This window comes from Tachypleus tridentatus, chromosome 9 (genome assembly GCF_004210375.1).
Source record: "Tachypleus tridentatus isolate NWPU-2018 chromosome 9, ASM421037v1, whole genome shotgun sequence".
NCBI lineage: Eukaryota > Metazoa > Arthropoda > Merostomata > Xiphosura > Limulidae > Tachypleus > Tachypleus tridentatus.
In genome coordinates this window covers 137,837,103-137,862,453 of record NC_134833.1, presented here as the reverse complement: position 1 = coordinate 137,862,453, position 25,351 = coordinate 137,837,103, and the positions used below count along the sequence as shown (strand labels likewise).

Genomic DNA, 25,351 nt, shown 5'->3' with positions numbered 1-25,351 from the left:
TATATTTACATTATAATATTGTTTCTGGCTCAATGCGTGCTAGATGCGGGTGCCAGGAAATCGTGATATGTTACCATTATCACAAGGAGAGGAAATTAGGATATTTATACATAGTAATAACGAAGCACGTGCGGCGATAGCACGAGACAAAGCGATTCTATAACTTGTCGGAAGCAGTGTTTAGTGTGTAAACCGCTACGTGTCGCATTTTAATGAAACCAGCAACAGAATGTGTGTGATACACCCTTGATGTTTTTCATTATAGGTAACTTATGGTGTTGTTTGTTACTGCTCCTCATGAAATACGTAAATATTATTATTTTATTTATTCTGCGTGGATGTGTAAGTTTATAGTAGAAAGTTATAATTGTATATGTGGTTATTCACACGCATAATAAACAACAATTCAACGCACAGTCTCTACAAGTGCCCGGCATGGCTAGGTGGATCAGGTGCTGGACTCGTAATCCGAGGGTCTCGAGTTCGAATCTCTCTCATACCAAACATACTCGCCCTTTCAGCCTTAGGGACGTTATAATGTCACGGTCAATCATTCTATTCGTTGGTAAAAGAGTAGCCCAAGAGTTAGCGGTGGGTAGTGATGGCTAGCTACTTTCCCTCTAGTCTTACACTACTAAATTAGGGACGGCTAGCGCAAATAGCCCTCGTGTAGCTTTGCGCGAAATTAAAAAACAAACAAACAAACTATAAATTATGAAAAAAAAATGCTTTAGAAAAGCTCAAAGCAAAAATAGTTAGGTGTAAAGAGCTTCTAAACCTAGTATAATAAATATCAACTGATACAACATATGCACACAACATCCAAGCAAACTAAAACAAGAACACTAAAGAGTTGAAGCTCTCATAGAACATATAATGCATTATTATCTGAGCATTAAATGCACGAGGAAGGGTAATATGAGCATTCGAGAAACCGAGGTGTAGTTTGTAATCATATGACTCATCTTAGACTGTATAAAATCGAAAGTTAAGGCTTTGAGGAATGACCGCTATTAAAAAGGGAAACTGCTTAAGAGATATAAACGATTCACCTTCGCAGAAATTGCCAATGACGGCGGTCATTAAATAATAAATACGTGTGAAATACCCAGAAAGGTTCGACATATTAATAAATATTTTTGCATATATGTATAGACTTCCCTTTTATCGTTCAACTTGTCATGTGTGTCAACAATTTACATACAATGAATATGTGTGGTGTTTTAACCAGTAGCGCCACAATATAGTACGATGCTGTCTGTCATTCAGTCAGTAAACACTAAAGTGACGCTTAACGTCGCTATTTGTACTTTCGTGAGGTCGGTAAAGCGTGCGTATACTATGAATCACAAGAATAATTGTGCACTCTGTAGGCTACAATACAGAATGACATATAAACTTAAAAATGTTTAAAGAAAGGAAATATTGCACACATTTTATTTGTTTCCGTTGATTAGTGTATGTATTTACAGCAAAGCTACAAGGCTGTCGTAACGGATTTGCTTTGTGCGTTTATTTTAATATCTCCAAATCTGTTTCACTTTGATGCATGTAACGTATATTGTTCGATGTGTATTGCGTAAGTCCCATCTGTTCTCTAAATTTGTAGAAAATTCTACAAGAGGAAGAATCAATAATATATGGTTTACGAAAACGCTAGCTTGTCTTCGAACATTGTTGAACATTAAAGAATTCCGCTTTAAAGTATACAAACCGACTTGCCAAGATACAGTAATAGGATATTGTTGGACGCTACAGTCATTATAGTACAAGCCTCTGAAGCGTTAATTGTGATTAACGCTTAGTAATCGGAAAATTACATAATTTGATCATGAACGTTTATAGATTTGGAACATTACAAACCGCTCAACTTCAGTGAAATAACTTTGGATGTTAGGATTTCTACAAATACATTAAATATCTTCGTTGGTAAAAAGTCAGCTTATAAGCAGCGTGAGGCTAATCAAGCTAGCTAGCTTAAACGAGGTGTGTGACAATATCAACTGAGAATTAATTTGCCAGTCGTGGGCCTGGACCGTCGATTAAATATAGACTCAGTATAGTTTGTAACTCTGTGAAACTTTTGTATGTAAATAAACCAATATTTTTAATAGCTATTTGTAATAACTGTTATCATAAAATGTATCGTTGTTTGTATATTAAGATATATTTGTGTTAAGAAAGAAAATTGTGTGTATCAAATTTATGATATTTGTCAACGAAATTAAAATGTCATGTTATTTGTAATTGTAATACGTAACGTACGTAATATAATAAATGGAAAACTCGTCCGAAATAACGTATAATACGTAACACTGTCAACTAGCGTCCCTAATTTTTAACTACTGATCAGAATAAAGGCATTATACCACTCACCCTATCAACGCAAAGGGATTAACTGTCACTCTTATAACATACCCACTGTTTAAAGTATGGATTCGAATCACTGATCTATAAATACAGTGTGGCAAGTAAAACAACGTTAATTTCCAGTAAAAAGACGAATGCTTCCCATATCTCATTACTTTCCTTTACAAAATATTAACATTTTCATTTTCAGGCCTCTGTTACTTCGATTGCAACATTCCACCAGGCGTCGCTACTTGCATGCCCCCAGATTCAAAATAAAAAATGTTATTTTACCAGAGAATTTAACGAAATTATAAAGTTTGTCTGTTTTCTAATTGTAAGTTGTTGTTTTTTCTTGCCCCTCAAAACTGACTGGTCGTTACATAAACTTAACACTTATTCGAGCCTGGAAAGTAAAAGTTGTGGGGTTGTTTGAACTGAAAGAAAATTTTTAACATCTAGTAAAAACTGACCCATATAAGTAGGGGTGATGGAATCCACGTTCTGACAGATTTAAAGGAATAAACATTTAGGGACTGCTACTGTTCATCCATCACACTAGCATTTTTCATCCAGACTTAAACGTTTAACATTGTACCACAGTCTCCTCTTTTCAAATATACGTTATACCATAACTTTCCCCCCTTAATTCTTCATACTATGTCCACATTGTACGTTAATAACAATAATAAAACTCGTACATTAAAATTACGTGCACTAAGGGATATTGGTCTTTCATACCTTATCTTGTCAGACTAAGAATAAACGACATAAAAGAATTAAAGCGAAAATTTAAAATAATCGTCGAGATTATTACAATTAATTGCAATTTTAAAATGACATTTCACCAATTATATACGCCCTGAGGCGTCTTGTTTTAATGGTGCTCGTTTAACTTATCGCGGAAAACAAAATGTTCTATTTCGTCTTTTCATTTGACCGCTTGGTGGCTTGCTATTTTGCCAAAAGTGTTTTTTTTTTTTTTTTTTTTATTTCCATACTCGTCTGAGAAATGTGGAGACCAGATTTTTAATGGAAAAACAAATTTCCAGTACTAGAGCTGCCAAAATATTACTCAGAAAATCACGTATGGTCAAAAGTACACAAAATCATAAAGCAGGAAAACTGATAACCCCCGAGCACTTTTGGGGGCAAACCTTCCTTCTTCAGGGGAAGATACAGAGAGAGGTGGGAGGTAACTTTAAGAAGCTGTGCCTTTCAAACGTGGCCGGGTTCGCGAGTGTCCAGAAATGATTCGAGAAAAGTTATCTTTCATTTCTTCAGCTTAACCTAGAAGGGTCACTGTAGTTGTACTCGCATTTCGCACCAGGAACTACACTCGGAGATTCTCGTGTTGTCAACTCTTGATAACCCAACAATAAAAGACTTCAAAACCAGTCAACCTTCAACGACGATATCTTTCTGACCCCGACCAACGTAACATCCATTCCTTTAAAATCAGGTTTTAAATAGCATTTCTGTGAACGCGTTCAAAACAAACCTAAGTTTATGTCAATGCCACATATCTCTAGTTTTAAGTCGAGGTGGTTAGATAAATATATCAAGCATTTAAAAGACAAAAATAATTTTAACCAGTAACAAGCATTAAACAGTAACATTAAACGCTTTTGTTGTCCACTAACACATATAAAAGAATGAAAAGAAATGCTGTTTTTTACTAGTAACAATTATTAAAAATGATAAATACAATAACGTTGTTTTTACCAGTAATAATTATAAAAGAATAGCAAAAAAATGCTGTTTGTGACAGTGATTATGAAATAATAGAAAACGCTGTTGCTTACCAGTAACAACCATGAAAGAATAAAAAAAAAAAAACTTTGTTAATTATCTCGGAACGGCTGGTATGGGTATTAACACTTTTAGTGATAAGTAGAGGACAGTGTTAATACCCATACCAGCCGTTCCGAGATACATTTTTAATTCAAGTGCGTTTCTCGTCATCAAGAAAATGCATTGTTTTCACCAGTAATAACAGTAAAAAAATAACAAAATCTCTGTTGTTCACCACTAATAATAACAAAAACCTCTGTTGTTCACCACTAATAATAACAAAAATCTCTGTTGTTTACCACTAATAATAACAAAAATCTCTGTTGTTTACCACTAATAATAACAAAAAAACACTTATTTAATGACAACAACAATAAAAAGAAATTTTACTAGCAATCTAACCTACTGCTTATTTCTGCATTAAATTACAGAGTATATAGCTTTATAATTTTATCAGTTTTCAGTATTCAAGGGCATGTAAAACAAAGTATCTGTACTTGTCTTTTCTTATTTGAGATCAACAAACTGACAGTTTAAATTTAGCTCAACATAACCTTGTAGTGTCACACTGCTACTGTAAAATATTAAACAGAACTAAAAACCCTTTCTTTACCTGAAAAAGTCCTACAAATAACAGTAAAGTTAATCGAAGGACTGTTATTTCTGCTACCTGTTGTTTAGATAGTTTGCTACCAGCCATGAGGTACTTCATTCATTTAACGTTAAATAAAACATAAATGTTTGCTGTTCGAACTTAGAGAAGATTCTACACTTCTTTAACAACACTTTTCAGTCCCACTGTTTTTGATACTGAAGATGCTTGATATTTTTCAGTTAATAGAGCTTTAAAAAATGGACGTATAGTACAAGTTTTCACCCGATGTTCACGTTCACGATGCTCTGATCGTTTGAAAAAAACATAAAAACTCCAATGACAACAGAGCGTACGCTAAAACGAACTCGCGTCTTTCGTAACTAATATAAACCTCAAATAATCTGTACACAAAAGCTTTTCGTTGTAGTACACCAGTACAAATCTCGTATTAAGCATAACGTCATACATAAAAACGCTTCTGATTGGTCCAATTTCGAGGGCAGTCAAGCATAAAGAATAACCTTGTACATGTTCTAGTTTAATACAAATGTTCGTGACTGTGAAAAAATGCCGCCAGTTTTCTTACTCTTAATACTTCTGATGGCGAAACAAAGAAGCTCAATCGCTTTTGTTTCCATTCCTCAAAGAATTTTGTAAACAAACCGGAATCGTTTTAACCAAGGAGTAATACTCTCCAGTAAGATTTTATAAGATGTTTTGAATGCTTACTACTGATGAATAATCACGTTTAAGTGTTTCATATAAGTAATTACATATGTATGTATGTATATATATATATATATAATATATTATTGCGTTTTACATATGATTAGTTACAGAAATAGAAGTTAGTTTGTGTATATATTTTAATAATGTAATGGAGAGGCCCAGCATGGCCAGGTGGGTTAAGGCGTTCGACTCCTAATCTGAGGGTCGTGGGTTTGAATCCCCGTCGCACCAAACATGCTGGCCCTTTCAGTCGTGGGGGCGTTATAATGTGACGGTCAATTCCACTATTCATTGGTAAAAGTGTAGCTCAAGAGTTGGTGGTGGTTGATAATGACTAGCTGCCTTCCCTCTAGTCTTACACTGCTAAATTAGAGACGGTTAGCGCAGATAGCCCTCAGGTAGCTTTGCGCGAAATTCAAAAAACAAAAGCAAATGTAATCGAGAATGGTCAATATTGCCCTTCTTTTCTTAATTACCTCGAAAAGATAATTAAATAATAAACATCAGCATTAAAATGCTTCCGCAAATTTATTAATTTTTCATTACTTGAGTCCTTCCCCGGTGGCTTAAGCGATATGTCTGTAGGCTTATAACGCTAAAAATTGAGTTTCGATACTTGCGATTGGCACAGCACAGATAGTCTAATGTATAGCGCTGTGCTTAATAAGTAACAAACAAAAGCAATATATGAATCCCACCGGTAGTGAACGGTATAGCAGCAAGTCGGTAATGTAAGAGTTAAGGACTGTCTGTTTGAAGTTAAGCACAAAGCTACACCATGGGCTAATGTATTCTATCCACCATGGATATCGAAACCTGGTTTATGGCATTGTACGTCCGCAGACATGTTGTTGTGCCATGAGGGAGGAGAACAGGGTTAAAGGGTTAAACCATTTGACTAGTGACTTACTTCCTAATAGATCTTCGCAGTTGCTTTCAACTCTTATGATATAATTGATAATATAAATATTATTAATGGTATAGTATTTGGAAAGCATATCCAAAACCTTTATCTTGATATAATTATTATTTTTTTCTCTTTTATATTGTAAGAATAAGTTTGATCTATAATTTGTTTTGCTTTTATTTTCTAGATGGAACTGGTTTGGGGTAATAAAACCGTTCTTTATTATAACCACTGGCTAGTCCAAGACAAAAGAAAGAAAATGTTGACCAAACAGTTTTAAAGTTACTTTGAAGCAACAACGAATAATCCTATTCAAAATCCGTTCCATTTAAATAGGGAGGTTGAAAAAAAAGGTAAACAGTAAATGTTTTTCTGCCCAGGAGGAGAACCTAAAGTATTTGACATCCGAGGCGGGTCCTTCTTTTGGCACACCTCCCCCCCCGTATATAATTTTAAAATTTAAACACACAGAAAAATATATTATGTTTGCAAGTATATTTTTAAACAGTACAATATTGTCATAAGTAAATTAGAAATAAGAAAAATGCGGAACATTAAAAGAAAACACAGGAAATCCAGTTTCAACGCTCAGCTTATTCTTCGAAGGTAAATAGAGAGGATTCACAGTCTCTGATTTCGAGTCTTAATTTCTGCAAATTGATCAATAACCTCATCAAAATTCACCTTTTTTGCATATTCATATTTAATCGAAAATAAAACCTTATTTGACAATCTTGTCTGACATGAAGCGAGAGACACACTGACAATAAAAAAAAAATCAAACACAGGAACATGTATGGCAGAGATTCACAAAAATACAATTTCAAAATAAAGTCCAGAAACTGCAGTACTGTCTATTTCTATGCCTTTTCAACGCTGATTTTGGTAGCTTTAGAAGTCGTCCAATTTCGACACTGATATCTTCATCAGAAAATTCATTGAAAATCTAAGTCAAGTTTGGAATACAGTGAAGTTCTTCTGTTGTAGCAACCAAAGCGTTTGACTGAATAATAACGAATATTGACAGAATTTGATCCATCACTTCAGAATGAATCTCTAATTCTTGAATTCAAACACGGCCCTTTTTACTTCCTCTGGCAACGTGAGACCAGCGTCCTTTGTCATCTCTCCTGACATCCTTTTTTGGAGCTTTACTCTCTCTCTTTTCTCCATAGAAATGTCCATTTCCTCACACGATATTGTAATAAACACTTAAACATCACTACGATACCATATTGTCAAACATTACTGGACACTAGTATAAGTACCATGATATTGTAATAAATACCTGCACTTCATGCTTTATCATAATTATTTAATGAAACATACCACGTGTATGTGGAGTCACAATGTTAAGTGAACGAGACTTGGAATGTCAGTTGTAGCCAGCTGGCTAGGTTTAACAAACTGATGACTAAAATGCTAATAAACGTTCGCCTTTTGATCTAATTTTTTTTATCAAATATTTAATTTCTGTTTATAAATTTTGTTGTCAATAAAAATATATTTTATAGCGGAAACTAACAATAAACTGTTGTAATAGTTTGTATTATTATTTTGAATTTCACACAAAGCTACACGAGGGCTATCTGACGCTAGCCGTCCCTAATTTAGCAGTGTAAGCCTAGAGGGAAGGCAGCTAGTCATCATTACACACCGTCAACTCTTGGGCTACTCTTTTACCAACATATATTGGAGTTAACCGTCACATAATAATGTCTATAAGGCTAAAAGGGCGAGCATGTTTTTGTGGGGTGAGGATTCGAAACCACGACAGACGGGAGTGTCGTCGGAGAACACTTTCATTTAATGAAAAAGAAACACATTACTTCATAACAGATTAAGCTGTCTAGACTTCACATAGATAATAAAATTCCTACTTTACTGGTTTCCTTGCTAAAAAACAAATAAGGTCAGAATTTCCAATTACTAAATATTACCCTATTGTAAAATAGTGATAAACGAAGTATTGTAAAGTTAACAACAGGGAAGGTATAGTGATGAATACTGAGATTCTATACAAACACCAAGCTCTAGACAAAGTCAAGAACTAAGTAGCACAGGGATTTTGTTCTCCATGTAAAGTCGAGAGGATTTAGTCTGCTATGTGATCATTACCCGGATCAAGTGATATGTTGACTTCCATCCTATCTTATTTGGCTCCTTTTTTTCAAATTAAGTAGCCAGCTTTACATAGCTTTTTTATTTAGCGATATTTTGTTTATAATACTTGTGATATAATTGATGAGACTGAATGTAAACGTATTCTAGTTGGTGCTTTGCAATAATTTTGAAACTATCGTGTAGTTTTTCGTAGCATGAATCGAGTTATATCGTTAAGTTTTCAGTATTCTTTCATGAAAACGTTCCCTGTGCTTGCACGTAACCGTTTGTTTGTTTGTTTTAAATTTCGCGCAAAGCTACACTAGGGCTATCAGCGCTGGCTGTACCTAATTTAGCAGTGTGAGACTAGAGGAAAGACAGCTGGTCATCACCGCCAACTGTTGAGCTACTCTTTTACCAACGAATAGTGGGATTGACCGTGACATTATAACACCCCCACGGCTGAAATGGCGAGAATGTTTGGTGCGACGAGGATTCAAACCCGCGACCCTCATATTACGAGTCGAACGCCTTAACCCACCTGGCCATGCCGAGTCGTGCACGTTATTGTTATGTGGGATGAGTAATCAAGAAACCATTAAGCAGGAAGTGTATTAGTGACGTGTCAGCAAATAAAACGAGACATCGGAAGCGACGCGAGTGGAAGAAGAGAGTGCTTAGTTTAAGATTAAAATTACACGACAGAAGTTTTGATTTTAAAGCATTTAAAATTTAAATTCGACGATGAAATATTTCTTTAGAATTAAAGATACGTGTATCGCATGACAAAATATTCGTGTTTAATGCCCGACAAAGTGTTTGTTTTTCAAAATGTCGAACATTAAATTATACGATTAAGAACTAAAGGTGTCAGTGGAAGAATCTGAAGATCCAGTTGTTTCAGATTACGTTGATGTATTTTTTATACGTCATTTTTATAAATGAAAATTTAGATCAGACTTAATGTGAATCTCTTACTGCTGAGAAACGTGAAGACAAAGGTGGAGACTTACATGCAGCCAAATTCCATTCAGTGAGTATCAAGTTTACGTGCCACTGAGAAATTCAGCGTATGATGAAATAAGTGCCTTTATTTCAGATCTTCCACGTAACAACTTGGGTTTCAAGAAGACGGTCACTCGAACGAACGCGTTTAATCGTTTGTAGTTATTATGCAGATAAGATTAGAAACTTCAAAAAATCTATTGTTTTCTTAACACTCAAACTTTATAAATAGAAAACTTGTTTTGAAGGAAAAAAAGAAATACAAACCAAATTGCACGTTATGATATTAATTAGTTGTAGTTGTAGTTTTCATTTAAAAGTAGTTTAACAATATTTCATTTTACTTTTCGTCTATAAAAATAGTTTACTATAGCCTTAAGTCGTGTAACGGATTTCATATTATATATTTATATTAATATATATTAAGAAATGCGTGTGACTAATATTGTTAAATGCGTGTTGCGAAGTCCTGTCTGTTCCATAAATTTGTTGAAATTCTCGAGTGTAAGAATCAATAATGTACGATGAATGAATGTAAAGTATTATTTCCAATTGAACTTTCGAGAATTTCGCCTTAAAGCAGTTATTCTCAACCTGTGTGCCGCGAGAGATTGTCAGATGTGCCGCGGTGTTTTTGAAACACATTCAACTTTTTTGGGATTTTACAAGCAAGTCGAACACATCTGTTAATTAAAGCTACTATAGAGACACTCTGAAACCTTCCAAAACATTCGATGGTTTTCACTGAACTCGAGCACTGAGAGGTTCATACTTAAATTTCATTCTCCACTGCAACGGTTCGACCGTTAGTTTAATTGTGGCGAAACAAGCGCTTCGCACTTCATAAATGATGCATCAAACAATCAAACTGGTTTCTAGAACACGTTCTCATTCTGCGGTAAGCCACAGCTACTACGATGTGGGTAGGAATTTTATATCAACTGCAGAACTTCGTGCTTATCGTGTATGAATTAGCTTTATCATTTATCCATGGAAAAATATTTATGTCTGGTGCTGCAAGGGAGAATGTGTTGAATCAAAAGCAAGGAATCAAACGAAAGTACAAAAGCGAATACATCGAATACGGTTTTATTGCTTTGGAATCGGAACATTCTCAATTACCATTCTGCCTACTCTGCAATGCAGCTTTATCGTACGAGGCGCTTCTTCCTAGCAAACACTGAAGAGACACTTAGAAACAAAACATTCAGCTGTGAAGGATAAACCAAAAGAATACTTCGAGAATCTCGCGGCTCAACAACATGAACAATCAAGGAAGCTTGTGAACTACGTGAAGCTGCCCGAAAAAGGATTGATTGCAAGTTATAAGGCTGGTCAATTGTTGGCAAAACCGAATCAGTCATTGCGCCAGCGTTAGCGATCATCGTTGAAACTATGCTTGGAATGGATGCCGCCAAAGAGGTTAAACAAGTTCCACTGTCCAATGACACAATTTTGCGCAGAATTGTAGACTTGTCGTCGGATTTGAAGGATCAAGTTTACGAACACTTCGAAGCTCCTGAAGATGAATTGTCTCTGATATGGTCTCTTTAAGTTGATGAATCTACTGACGTTAGTGGAAAAGCTCAAGTTCTGGCTTTTGTTCGATTCATAAAAGATGGAAAAATCGTAAACGAATACTTATTTTGAAAAGATTTAAAGAGTACAGTGAAAGGCCAAGACATTTACGAGTTGGTGAATGAAAACATTTTGCTCTTCAAATTACATTGGAATAACTGTGTCAGCGTTTGCACCAATGGCTGTCCTTCAACGCAAGGAAAAAAGAAGGGATTCGTCACTCTGGTGCGCCAATAAAATTCAAATTTTAGGATTGTTCACTGCATGATTCACAGAGAGGCGCTCGCCTCCAAATCTTTGCCGAAAGATTTGCAGTATGTTATAAAATCAAGTTATTCAAGTGGTGAATTTCATAAAGTCTCGGCCACTTCAATCTCGACTTTTCTCTCTTCTCTGTGAGGCGATGGATTCAGATTACAAAAAGCTGCTGTATCACACTGAAGTTCGATGGCTTTCGAAAGGACAGGTGTTAAAGCGTCTTGTCCAACTAAAAACTGAAGTAATTTCTTTCTTGGAGGTTGAGGAAGCAGGTTTTGAATTTTCTTTTCATGATGAGATTTGGTGGCTGAAGGTTCAATTTCTTTCCGACTTGTTTGACAAATTAAATTATCTGAACTTAAGTCTCCAAGGACCATCTGAAAACATTATTACTGCAACGTCCAAACTGAAGGCCTTCGATGAAAAGGTGACGTTGTGGAAGAATAAGATCTCGAAAGGAGTCCTTGATTGTTTTCCTTCTGTTAAAGAATGTCCGTCAAAGAAGAAAATTGTCCCTCAAATTTTGAACACATTAAGCGACCTACAGTCTGCACTAAAACATTACTTCCCGTCACTTGCTGTCGACGAATATAACTAACTGGGTGACCTATCCATTCGGAATCAACGAGACAATAAATCTTACAACTGAGGAGGAAGAACAGCTCATTGATTTACGATACGACAAATTTTATCAGTCATTGTTTCATATCCTGCAATCAGTTCAAAAGCAGTTGAAGATCTGCTTTCATTTGCATCTTCGCGGTTTTGCGAAATTGGATTTTTAGCATTGACTGATATTAAAGCCAGAAAGAGAGAGAGGCTTCTTGAAGTCGATGATGAAATGCGAGCTTGATTGTCTATGTTAGAGCCTCACTTTAATTTGATTTGCTCTTGGAAGCAGACACAAGCGTCACATTGGAAACATATGTAAAAATAAAAAGTTTTGATTTTTCTGCTATACCACAAAATCGTTAAAAAGCCTTAGAACAAAAGTCACGGCCAAAGCAAGTAACAGTATTGTCAATGTAAATCTTTTCTGTATAAATCATTATTTGTAATAACTGCTATTATAAATTGTATTATTGTTTGTATATTAAAATATATTTGTGTTAAGAAAGACAATTGTGTGTATCAACCTAATTGGTAAAAATAAATTTAATACATATCGAAATTCAAATAATTTTTAAATTAAAATTTCTGGCTATTTGAAATCGTAATATGTAACAAATGTTAAAATTAGCTGTGACACAAAGAACAAGTCTCATAACTGTGTATATGGATATATTAATGTAAATGGTGTAATGGTGATGGTATTATTTGATGAAATTGCTAGAATCAGTCGTTACTGTTAAATTACGTAGTGACGTACATGTAAGTGTGGCAGGTATTATAAAGATTAGGTTTTCTTTATCAGATGTTGACACCTCTGTCTTTCTGTTCGGGGCCCGGCATGGCCAGGTGGTTAAGGCAATCGACACGTAATCTAAGGGTCGCGGGTTCGAATCCCCGTCACACCAAACATGCTCGCCCTTTCAGCCGTGGGTGCGTTATAATGTGACTGTCAGTCCCACTATTCGTTGGTAAATGAGTAGCCCAAGAGTTGGCGGTGGGTGTTGATGACTAGCTGCCTTCCCTCTAGTCTTACACTGCTAAATTAGGGTCGACTAGCGCAGATGGTCCTCGTGTAGCTTTGCGCGAAATTCAAAACAAAAAATAGGTGTGCAAAAATTATCGTTCGAAGTATACATCCTCTGTCTCATTGTTATACGACGAGTGTTTACACCCGAACTGTATCTTGTACACGACTAGGTCAGAAACGTCTAGGTCTAGCCAACCCTAATTTTTAGCCACTGACCAAAGGTAAGGTAACCAAGATGCATCACCTGCAACCACAAGAACTCTGTCCAGCTTTGAATCGACTAATAGGATATATTATCACTCCTACAACGCACTCAATGTTGAAATTGAGGCATGTGTTCAGCGGTATCTTGGTGCAAAACTTGAATCTTAAGATGCACAGCCCTGTATTCCAACAACTAGACCACATTCAGTTCTGGCATCAAGGAAATATCAGTATGTCAGACGAATATTTACAGCATTATTGTATTCATGAGATAGTAGTTGTATTAGTGATTTTTTCCCACACTCTGAAGCAAAAGCGCTAATATTCTTTTTAAATTAAAAAATGACCAATTATTAAGGACAAATATATATTGTTTGCTGAACAGAAAGTGCTTGTTTTTGTTTTAGAATTTCTCGCAAAGCTACACGAGGGTTATGTGCGCTAACCGTCCCTAATTTTGCAGTGTGAGACTTGAGGGCAAAATTCAAAATTTTCACTATAAAATATCATTTAATTTGCTTTAAATTTTTTAAAAATTACATCACGATATTAAATCACATTTTAATCTTGTTGAATTTCACACTGTTGCATTAGTTTCGAAAGTCACATGACTGAACTTATTAACAAATGTTAATCTCGCTACCAGGTTATTATATGCAATCATTAGACATATGAAACTCCATGTTTATGATCTTTGTTTTTACATACGTTTTTGTATTAGAGTTGTCATTTCACCAGTACGTCTCGTACACCCTTATACGCACGTATGGGGACTACAGGATCTCTGTTTGTATTTTCGCGTGTACGGTTGTTACGCACTTTAGCGTTCCTTTTTTTTTTTACGAACAATGTTAGTCGCTGCTTCGAGTTACGACTATTTTCTATTGCTACTTTTTTTCCAGTTTCATAAAACTACGCATGTGCACGAAAGTGCTGCAAACCTTCATTCATCTGCACTTGATCGAAAAGAAATCACAATTTGAAATAACTAACATTTGCCAAACATGGAATCTTAAAAGTAGATGCTTTTTATTTGTTTAAATCCATATGTTTTCAGAAATGGTTATTAAAAAAAAAGTCTATATTTTATTAAAGTTACGCACTTCTAAAATATGTAGTAATAAAACTTTACGCCTTACATGGCATTATTATTCATTTTTGTTTAACGTTCCTATGTTTCAAGACATGATAATATTAACATCGTCTATTTTTTGTGATATTACTGAGTAATGCCACAAGCGCGAACACCATTGGTGTAAAGTAGCTAGCTACCGAAATTCTTGCGCTCCAAGAGGTAGCAACTACTGCAAATAAATAAAACAGAGTTGCAGTGTAATATATTGCAGTTTGTGTAAGATCTTCAAACATATTCATTCAACTGTCAAATACATTCAAGGCACATGCCATGTGGGTCGGTCTTAAACGTCGTCTCTTGTGGACGGACACATTGCTATACTGTAATCTGGCTAAGGGCTGGGAAGCTTTGACACATTTGCCAAACGAAAAAGTCGCCATCTGACTAAAACTTTGTCACGGAATCTCCTCAACAATAAGGGTAACAGTTCAAATTCGTCTCTGAATGATGATATAGATGGAACGTGGTCCGCCTTATGTCCTATTCATCCTAATAATTAAGTGAAATAATCCGTGTTGGTGTGAAGACGTAAAACGAAAGATGGCCCGACATAGTCAGGTGGTTAGGGTCGCGAGTTCGAATCCCCTTCACACCAAACATGCTCTCCCTTTCAGCCGTGGAGGCGTTATATTGTGACGGTCAATCCCACTACTCCTTGGTAAAATAGTAGACCAGAGCTGACTGTGAGTGGTGATGACTAACTGCCTCCCATCTAGTGTTACACTGCAAAATTAGGGACGGCTACCGCAGACAGCCCTCGTGTAGCTTTGCGTGAAATTAAAAAGCAAAAGAAAAAATATTTATCGATCTAGAAGTTAAGTCACAATGAAATGATTCCAAAGTATTATATTTCTTATATTTTCCTCTTTCGAACGTTGTTTGTTTTGGGCGAGGTTCAGTTTACAAAGAATGAAAAAAATAAATGAAAATACTTCGGCACAACACAAATAAAACTGTAATTAAACGTTGTTACTTAAAGTGACACGTGCGTGAAAATACATTCCACATTGAGGTGTACTGTTCTATCGTTGTTTTCTCGGAAATTGTGTATTTCTACTTCTTTAGACACACACAACAGAGAGGGGGTATCAAAAAGCACATTTAAGCTTCAGTTGTCTAAAATGCTCTAGACAAAGGAAAAATTTGAGTCACGTAAATACCAGCTTTTTTGGAACGGGCTTGTTGTGTTTTTTTTTGTGTTTTTTACCAGAAAAGATTTTAACAACCCTATAGTTAAACCACTTATCAGCCAGAGTTAGTTTCCTGTTTCCGGCATTCTTTACAATTATTTAAAAGTTATTTACTGTATCTTGCAATTGTATATTTTGCGTGTTTACGAGACAGGCGGTCACATGTACGTGGGCGAAAATCCTCCTGCAAAAATAATCATAATATGCAAATAAAACCTGTTCGAGGGACAGAAGGTAATTACAATGAGACAATTGTAACGTTTCACGTCCTAACTGACCATTCAATTATCACTAAGTTCACCGGTGATTCTTTGTATTTGACTAAAATTTGTGTGAAACGTTCATTGATATAACATGAACAAAAATTAATTAACAGAACGTAAAAACCATAAATATGCTGTACGCAGTATATACTGTATATAAATAAACTGTACGTATTCTCTGAGTATCGGTTTATACTGGCACGGTCCGACATGGCCAGGTGGTTAAGGCATTCGACTTGTAATCTGAGGGTCGCGGGTTCGAATCCCCATCACACCAAACATGCTCGCCCTTTCAGCCGTAGGGGCGTTATAATGTGACGGTCAATCCACTTTCGTTACTAAAAGAGTAGCTCAAGAGTTGGCGGTGGATGATGATGACTAGCTGTCTTCTTTCTAGTCTCACACTGCTAAATTAGGGACGGCCAGCGTAGATAGTCCTCGTGGAGCTTTGGGCGAAATTCAAACCAAACCACTGGCACAGCCGTATCTATGCGGACTTACAACGCTCCAAATATGGTTTCGATACCTGTGGTGAGCAGATCATAGATAGCCCATTGTGTAGCTTTCTGCTTAACTGTAAACAAACAAATAAACAACAATCATTCTGGGCAAAGGAACATGAAGGCTAAAGTCGTCAGAAAGAACCTGAAAAAAATCATCTTTAGCATCACGGTTTCACACAACCCACCACAAAATTAATTTCAACCAATTAAAAATCCTTACAGAACCCATACTCTTCATTATCACGGTAGGCGGTGGAACTGAGATCATACCGATGAAATGTACCCCGGCCACTATTACCGCTTAGAATGTCATAGAAAGAAAGTTTCTATTTCAATTTGGCATTTACAAATCCCGGTTAAAGTAGCAACTAAGGTGCTTCCAGTGGCTAGTGTTCCCACTTCATCCTCTCAATCCATACAAGTTCTGCAGCTCGTGATAATCAGCAAGAATGTTTGAAAGCTTTACTGAGAATGAATAACAAGCATGAGATTTTGAAAATACTCGGTTTTATGATAACGTTTTAATATTTTGTGCATTATTATGTTTGTGTGTTATTATTACATACTCAAATAAAAGTAGTAACTTGTAAAGCAGGATTTAAAAAACTCATTAAACGAGTCAAACTCTGAACTAAATAACGTTTTATATTTCGTTTATTTACCATTTGTGAGTGACAGATGTAACAGAAATCCCCCAAAGACATATTAACAACAACAACGGTAGTCTTTCGCCATCCTTGTTTCTGTTCTTTTTAGTTTAAAGACATATAAAAGGATGTCTGTGGTAAGTCCACTACGAGAGTCGAACCCCAGGTTTTTGTTTGAAATCCGTAAATGTGCCGTTGAACTCGTGGGAGATAATGGGGTGGGGATATTAGTTTGATAAACTCAGAAACTTCTAAGAAACCGTTCTGTGAGGAAAACCTCGTAGTTGTTAGACAATCATAGTCTCTCAAATGTCGAATCAAATGAGCTTTTACGTTATTTTCACAGCGGTTTAATCAGAGAGGTGCTGGTGATACTGTAAGTTGTATTTGTATTTATTTATTTTTATTGGGGATTATATCCTTTCTTATGATGATGAAAATGCACACCAATGATTAATACTGTAATAAGCTTCTGCGGAGAACAGTGAAGGCTATCTTAGACCACATACGTCTACAAACTTTCTATAGACTATCAACGTAAAAGTCGGTTCCATGACCATATATCTACACACACACACACACACATAAAAGCCCAGTGGACATGGATGAGGGCCTTCACAAACAGATATGCAGTCAAATTAGGACGCTATAACGTTTTATTTGCTTTGGCCGTCTTTCTTATGAAAACATACAGTGTGTGGACAAAAAAATATGCCACATCCCCCATGAAAATGATGTTAATTTGTTATATATTGTGTTAGGTAACAGAAAAATATGTAAAACTAAATGTTTTTAGATTGTTTGTTTGTTTGTTTTGTAATTTCGCACAAAGCTACTCGAGGGCTATCTGTGCTAGCCGTCCCTAATTTAGCAGTGTAAGACTAGAGGGAAGGCAGCTAGTCATCACCACCCACCGCCAACTCTTGGGCTACTCTTTTACAAACGAATAGGGGATTGACCGTCACATTATACACCCCCACGGCTGGTAGGGCGAGCATGTTTAGCGTAACCCTCGGATCACGAGTCGCACGCCTTACGCGCTTGGCCATGCCAGGACTATGTTTTTAGAACGTACTCGACGAGATCTGTTCAAATATGATCTCAAATTCTAATTTTAACTCTGGCTTTCGTGATTTTAGTTACATTTTCTAACAAAACTGTTGTTCACCTGTTGTACTTTTTAAATCTTTTTATTATAATTAGCTCACAAAATGAAACTACAGTGGGTGCACAACACTTTTTGTGGGGTGGAGGGTGAATGGGATCTTGAGAGTTTTCTTTCGAAACCATGTGTTATGCAGACACATCACATGTTTCTCACCTGTTTAAGTTACACGAGAATGTAATCTTTTACTCCTCTTTTATTTTATTTAAATATTTACAATAAACATGTTGCCCACAAATTCGTTGAAATTGCCTTGTTCTGGTTACATTGATTCTTTTTCTCTATGTCTGGTTGAAAAGATTAGCCGTTATAATATCCTTTGCTGACCAGCACTGTGAGAGAATAAAGGTCACGAGATAATGCTGTCAACTGGACAAAAACCTGTTTACCTGTAGAACTGTAGGATGTTTCCTTAGTTCAGCTATTTCGAATACAGACATACATTAAAATTAGTGTGTTTAGTCTGACAGAAGTCTATCTGAAGAGAGAGAAAGCTGCGGATATTATCACTATCTGGTAGAACTGTCTGAAGCTGTGGATCTTATCACGATCCGGTAGAACTGACTGAATCTGTAGATCTTATCACGATCCGGTAGAACTGAAAGAATCTGTAGATCTTATCACGATCTAGTAGAACTGACCGAAGCTGTGGATCTTATCACGATCTAGTAGAACTGACAGAATCTGTAGATCTTATCACGATCTGGTAGAACTGACAGAATCTGTAGATCTTATCATGATCTGGTAGAACTGACTGAAGCTGTGGATCTTATCATGATCTGGTAGAACTGACTGAATCTGTAGATCTTATCACGATCTGGTAGAACTGACTGAAGCTGTGGATCTTAACACGATCTGGTAGAACTGATAGAATCTGTAGATCTTATCACGATCTGGTAGAACTGACTAAGCTGTGGATCTTATCACGATCTGGTAGAACTGACAGAATCTGTCGATCTTATCACGATCTGGTAGAACTGACTGAAGCTGTGGATCTTATCACGATCTGGTAGCACTGACTAAAGCTGTGGATCTTATCACGATCTGGTAGAACTGACTAAAGCTGTGGATCTTATCACGATCTGGTAGAACTGATTGTCTTTTCGTGCGCGCAAGTGCATACGCTAAGTTTTCTCTGTTTTGTGATAAAGACGGTATTCGTTTGATTAAACTTGTCCAGTCTCACTATACCACACACATACAGAGAAATTACGAAATACGGAATACTTTCACTACGTCCTGAAAGAATACGTTGAGAAATCATAAAAGCACCACAACCACAGCAGTCACTTTGTGAATGAAGCAATTACTCCGAATAAGCTTGGAAGTGTGGTTTTCTGTGAATGTATTACCGTTTCATAGGACACGGTAGTAAGTGTACAGGGTATTTATGGTTTACGACCACCTGTGCTTACAAGAAAAATCTGTGCAGTTTGGGTCGTTAGTCTAATGTAAGAGTGACGGTAAAAAACATACTGTTCGATCAAACAAAAATAGTTTAGTAGTTGGTGGTGGGTGCTATTAAATATCTATCTTTCTTTCAATGTTTCAGTTCAAAATTAAGAACGGTTACGTGCAGAAAAACGTTCTTGAGTAGTTTTGCGCGAAAAATAAATAAACAATTTTCTCCTTCCCCAAAGAACATTGAAGTATTCCTTGTTTTAAGAGTTAAACCTTTTCCTTCTATATGATTTGACAATTTCGGGAAACTGGCATGAACCAATTATATAGTTCCTAAAAATGTCGCTAATGGCGCCACGGTTTGTATCCGTGGTGTATATATGCAAATCACTTTTATAAAATTCGTTTTATAAGTTCTTTGTGTACACATGAAAACTAATATAGTTTATTTCTGGCAGAAAATTTACGAACTTACAACGCTAAAATACGGTGTTAAATTTCCCCACGGTGAACATAGCGGATAACTCAGTGTGATTTTGCTCTAAAATAAAGAAACAAACAAAAACGTCCTGTACTAGAAACAAATATTCTTGTTTAAAACTATTTCAAGAATGTTTGCAACGTGTTTTGTTTGTGTGAATTCTTTCTATTTGTTATAATTTTCATCTGACATTTTGTGTGAAATTAATTATAAACAAAATGAAAGTATGGTCGGTAGGTTTAAAGTATTTCTTGTACAGTTTTGATGCAGAATACAGTCGAAATATGTACGAATGAAAGTTCTCTTAAAACACTTCCACGACCAGAAAGTGCGGGACGCGAATTATTTTTTTATAATATTTTTTCTCTTGGTAATGACGCGCGATCTATGAAACTGTGGATCAACAGCTCAACACTCTAAAGTAATGACGCACGATTTATGAAACTGTGGATCAACAGCTCGACACTCTAAAGTAATAACGCGCGATCTATGAAACTGTGGATCAACAGCTCGACACTCTAAAGCAGGGGTGTGCAACATTTTTCGTCGGTGGGCCATATAACCAACTTCATCAATCAAGCGGGGCCACTTAAAAAACAAGCTTATTCGTGTACATGCACAATAAATTAAAAAAAAATCTCAAAATGCAAGCAATAATATTTTATATTTTTGCATGAGTGATCATTTTAGTGCGACACTTGAAATTTAGAGTCCTTGCAGAGCTTGTCAATATCAGCTTTGACAGAAGTGGTTGCCACTCTTAACTGACTGGTCAAATGTTCATCAGTCAGCTGACTTCTACATTTGGTTTTGATGAGCTTCATTTTGGAGAAAAATTGCTCACAGCAGTAGGTGCTACCAAAAAGGGAGGCAATTCTTTGTGCATGACGGGACAAATTGGGAAACTTTTCACGTACACAGAGTTTGTAAAAGTCTAGCAAACTGTTTTCAGAGAATTTCCTTTTAGTGTTTATGTCAGCCTGCAGTTCAATGAGTTCCATTTGGCAATCATCAGGACTGTCTTCCACTGCCAAATCAAAAGGTTGAGCGAACAATTTCAATCTAATTTCAGTTTGTCTGAAATCTGGAAATCTGTTTGCAAACTCATCACGCAGCTTTTGTACACTGGTTCCATATTTGGTGCAATCCAGATTAGAAATTCCAGTTTCCTGGTTGCAAGACATGTAAAATGGGTCAATATGGCTCTTCTCAACTGAACCTGGAAAAGTTCCAATTTCTTCTCAAAAGCACAAATATGCTCAAACAACTTATTCACAAGTTGACTTTTCCCTTGTAGTTTTAAGTTTAAATCAGACAGATGCTGTGTAATGTCTGTGAGGAATGCTAAGTCATTCAGCCAGTTCTCATTGCTCAAGAAGTCCACATTCTGACGTTTGCTCTCCATGAAGAACTTAATCTCCTCTCGCAGATTCCAGAATCTCTTTAAAGTAGCAGCTCTACTAAGCCAACGTACAGCAGAGAAGTACAAAACATCTGAATACTCACTGTCCAGCTCATCTAAAAAAGTTTTAAATTGTCGATGATTTAACCCTCGTGTTCGAATATAATTTACGCATTGGACGACATTTTCATGACTTCTGCAAAATCCAGAACTTTGGTGCACAAGCTCTCTTGGTGAATAATGCAATGGCTTACAACTACGTCTTGTGCTCCAATTGCAGTTAGAAATTTCTTGGTGAATCCATTTGTCCTACCTGTCATGGAAGGAGCACCATCTGTTGTAACACCACATAATTTATAAGGATTCAGTTCAAACTTTTCTACAACCTTAAGCACTTGTTCACAAATATCCTGTCCTGTGGTTGTGGAGGAAAGGCTTGCCATATCTAAAACTCTTCGAAAACATCAAAGCCTGCAGTAACAGCTCTGATGAAAATGACAAGTTGGGATGTGTCATTGATATCAGTGCTTTCATCCAAAGCCAGACTGAAAGCTTCACACGAATTCAATCTCTCTTTCAAAGTTTCTTTGATGTCCTCTGAAAGATCTTTTGTCCTGCGTGAGACAGTAAAGCGGAAAGGCTAGTTTGCTCCACCAAATATTTTTCTCTGGACATGCATATTCTGTGAATATTGTTAAACAATTTTAATAAATTCTCCATCACTGAAAGGCTTTCCTTTTCTGCCATACATTCACAAAGCTTAAAACTCAGTTTTGTCACCAGTTCTGAATTTTTCTTGAAAGTGGTAAAACACCTTGTTGCTTTTCAATGGATGTTTTAAATGTTCAATTTTGTCCTTTCGTGCCTGACCAACAATTTCATCAAACTGGGAGGAGTGCTTAGTTGCGTAATGTCGCTTAATATTGTACTCTTTCATGACTGCAATTGTAGTTTGACAGACGAGGCAGACAACACCTTGATTATGTGGGACAACAAGATATTTTGTGCACCATTCACTGTTGAATAACCTTCCCTCATCATCAATTTTTCGTTTCTTAACTGCTGACATTTTACTAGCCCTGAAATCAAAACAAATATTATTCTCACGAAAATAGCAAAGTAGAAAAAAACATAGAATTTATTTACACATGGAACCTCTTATGGACAGAAACACGTTTCTAAATTGGCATCCCGATCATAGCCTTCCGGTACTTAAATTAATTGAGAATAGCAAAATACAGTGTGACCTCGCCTATTCGCGGTTCGCCATTCGCGGCCCCGCATATTCGCGGGTTATGCGCGAACTGCGTTTTTGTAGGTCACAGAGACTGAAAGGGCTTTTCGAGGAGATTTCTCTTGTAGTTACTCAATCAAGTCGTTTTTATCAATTGTCGTCTTCACCAAACAAGATTGGACTGCTATTGGCTGACTGCCTCAGCTTCCCCAACAACGCAAACGGCAAAGCACAGCCCGGTAACGCACGGTACAATTTAGTGAAATACATAACAGTATGCAATATTGCTACATTATTACTGCATCAATGAGTATAAGTATCATTAGTGTTTGGGAAGCATTTCATATAGTATATAATCGCATACATATACGTTTTAAAACTGCATCCAATATTCGCGGTTTTCGCTATTCGCGGGAGGGTAAAGAACGTAACCCCGCGAATAACGAGGTCACACTGTACATAGAATCAGATGCATCTGAAAGCAAAAATTTTAATAAATTCAGTAAAGTCACAACAATATGCTAAATAATAATCAATTTACCTTCAATCTCTTGTAGTAACTGTAAAAGGTAATAAAATTTTCACCAATAATGAATGAAGGACAGCAGAGGTTAGGGAAAATTGTCGCCAGCGGGCGAAGGCGAGGTTCAGGACATGACGTTGAGTCGTAGACAATAGTGCTAGTGCACGTCACCTATTCATGCCCTAAGGAGGCCGACCAATCGAATTCGGCCTGCTCCTCTCTAGCAAAGATAATTTTAGAAGTTTGTCGAGTCGAAGCCTGGGAATCCCGTAGGATCGATGCTTTTAAAAATATTCCATTTGCGTTGGATTACAGATCAGGCCACATGGTTAGATTACAACAACTAGGGCCACACTAAATGGCTTGGCGGGCCGGGTTGTGGCCCGCAGGCCGCCTGTTGCACACCCCTGCTCTAAAGTAATGACGCGCGATCTATGAAACTGTGGATCAACAGCTCGACACTCTAAAGTAATGACGCGCGATCTATGAAACTGTGGATCAACAGCTCAACACTCTAAAGTAATGACGCGCGATCTATGAAACTGTGGATCAACAGCTCAACACTCTAAAGTAATGACGCGCGATCTATGAAACTGTGGATCAACAGCTCAACACTCTAAAGTAATGACGCGCGATCTATGAAACTGTGGATCAACAGCTCAACACTCTAAAGTAATGACGCGCGATCTATGAAACTGTGGATCAGCAGCTCGACACTCTAAATAACCGATGTAATTGGATAGAAGAGTGAATCGTCCCTAGTTTAGCAGTGTAATACTAGAGGGAAGGCAGCTTGTCATCACTACCCATTGCCAACTCTTGGGTTACTTTTTTACTAACGAATAGCGGGTTTGACTGTAACATTACAACGCCCTCACGGCCGAACCCGCGACCCTCAGATTACATTTAAAAAAGTACAACTATTCATTTACATCAAAGAACAAACTTAGGAATATTTAAAATATTTCTTTTTCCTTTAATTAATTAAAAAGCTCATTTGAAAACATGTACTTGTTTTCGCTGTCGATAAAAAATAGTCAAATCAACATTATAAATTTTTATTGCACTCTATACATTTAGTAAAATTTCTTAGAAATACATCTTTTTTTTAGCCAGATATTTATTATGATGTTGTTGGTTAAGATAAAGCTAGACATCAGGTTATCACTTTTCTGTCCGCTGCGAAGAACCGAACACCAGATTTTAGCGTGACCCGCCCACGGGACATTTTGTTAGTGATATATATTCATTATTAACTCATATTAAAACCTATTGACACACAAACTTAGAATAATAAAATTTACAATTTTTTTTTTTATGTTAAGCACAAAACTACACAATGAACTATATGTACTCTGCCAGCTACGAGTATCGAAACCCAAGTTTTCATGGATAAATTCACAAAAAAAGCCATAATTAGAATATATGTTCTAAAATCCATCATCGTTTCAATAAGTGTTTCGAGATTATCATGGTAAATTTTAGTTGTAAATGTGCATCAGTCTTCTGAGGTAATTAGGATGAGCGCATGCGTGTTTTCTTATAGCAAAGCCACATCAGGCTATCTTCTGAGTCCATCGAGGTGAATGGAACCCCTGATTTTAGTATTGTAAATTCGTAAATTAATCTGGAGGGACTAATTGGAATGAAACACCGGAAAAAATGTTCGTTGTGTTCTGCTTTTGACACCAGTCTTCAACCCAGTCAACACAAATGACTCTTCATGCCTCGCGCTTGTGACTTAAAAATAAAATGAAAATATATTCCTCTTGTTTATCTCTCGCAAACGTATAACATGTGTTACATATATAATCCATTAAAATAATGATTGTTCATTTAATTTGAACCTTACTTAAAACAAATATTTTACAGGACCTGTTCCCCTATAAGTTTAATTAGTATTATAAATGTTGGTGCTTAGTAATCTGGTTATCTTGCTGCTTAGGTACCTTATATTTGCAACCGCTGGCGCAGTTTATTGTTTATTTGTTTGTTTTTTAAATTTCGCGCAAAGCTACTCGAGAGCTATCTGCGCTAGCCGTCCCTAATTTAGCAGTGCAAGATTAGAGGGAAGGCAGCTAGTTATCACCACCCACCGCCAACTCTTGGGCTACTCTTTTACCAACGAATAGTGGGATTGACCGTCGCATTATAACGCCTCCACGGCTGATAGGGCAACCATGTTTGTTGCGACCGGGATTCGAACCCGTGATCCTCGGATTACGAGTGGAACGCCTTAACACGCT

General features: G+C 36.5%; 1 protein-coding gene across 1 annotated transcript in view; it reads right to left on the bottom strand.

Annotated features, from left to right (window-relative positions):
• LOC143226478 (uncharacterized) overlaps positions 1–5,139 on the bottom strand; it is a 49,488-nt gene extending 44,349 nt beyond the window's left edge. Inside the window, exon 1 of the mRNA XM_076457494.1 lies at positions 4,757–5,139. Within this exon, the coding sequence (XP_076313609.1) occupies positions 4,757–4,855 (99 nt within the window). The 5' untranslated portion in view covers positions 4,856–5,139. The remainder of the gene's footprint in view (positions 1–4,756) is intronic.
• Positions 5,140–25,351: the final 20,212 nt, after the last annotated feature.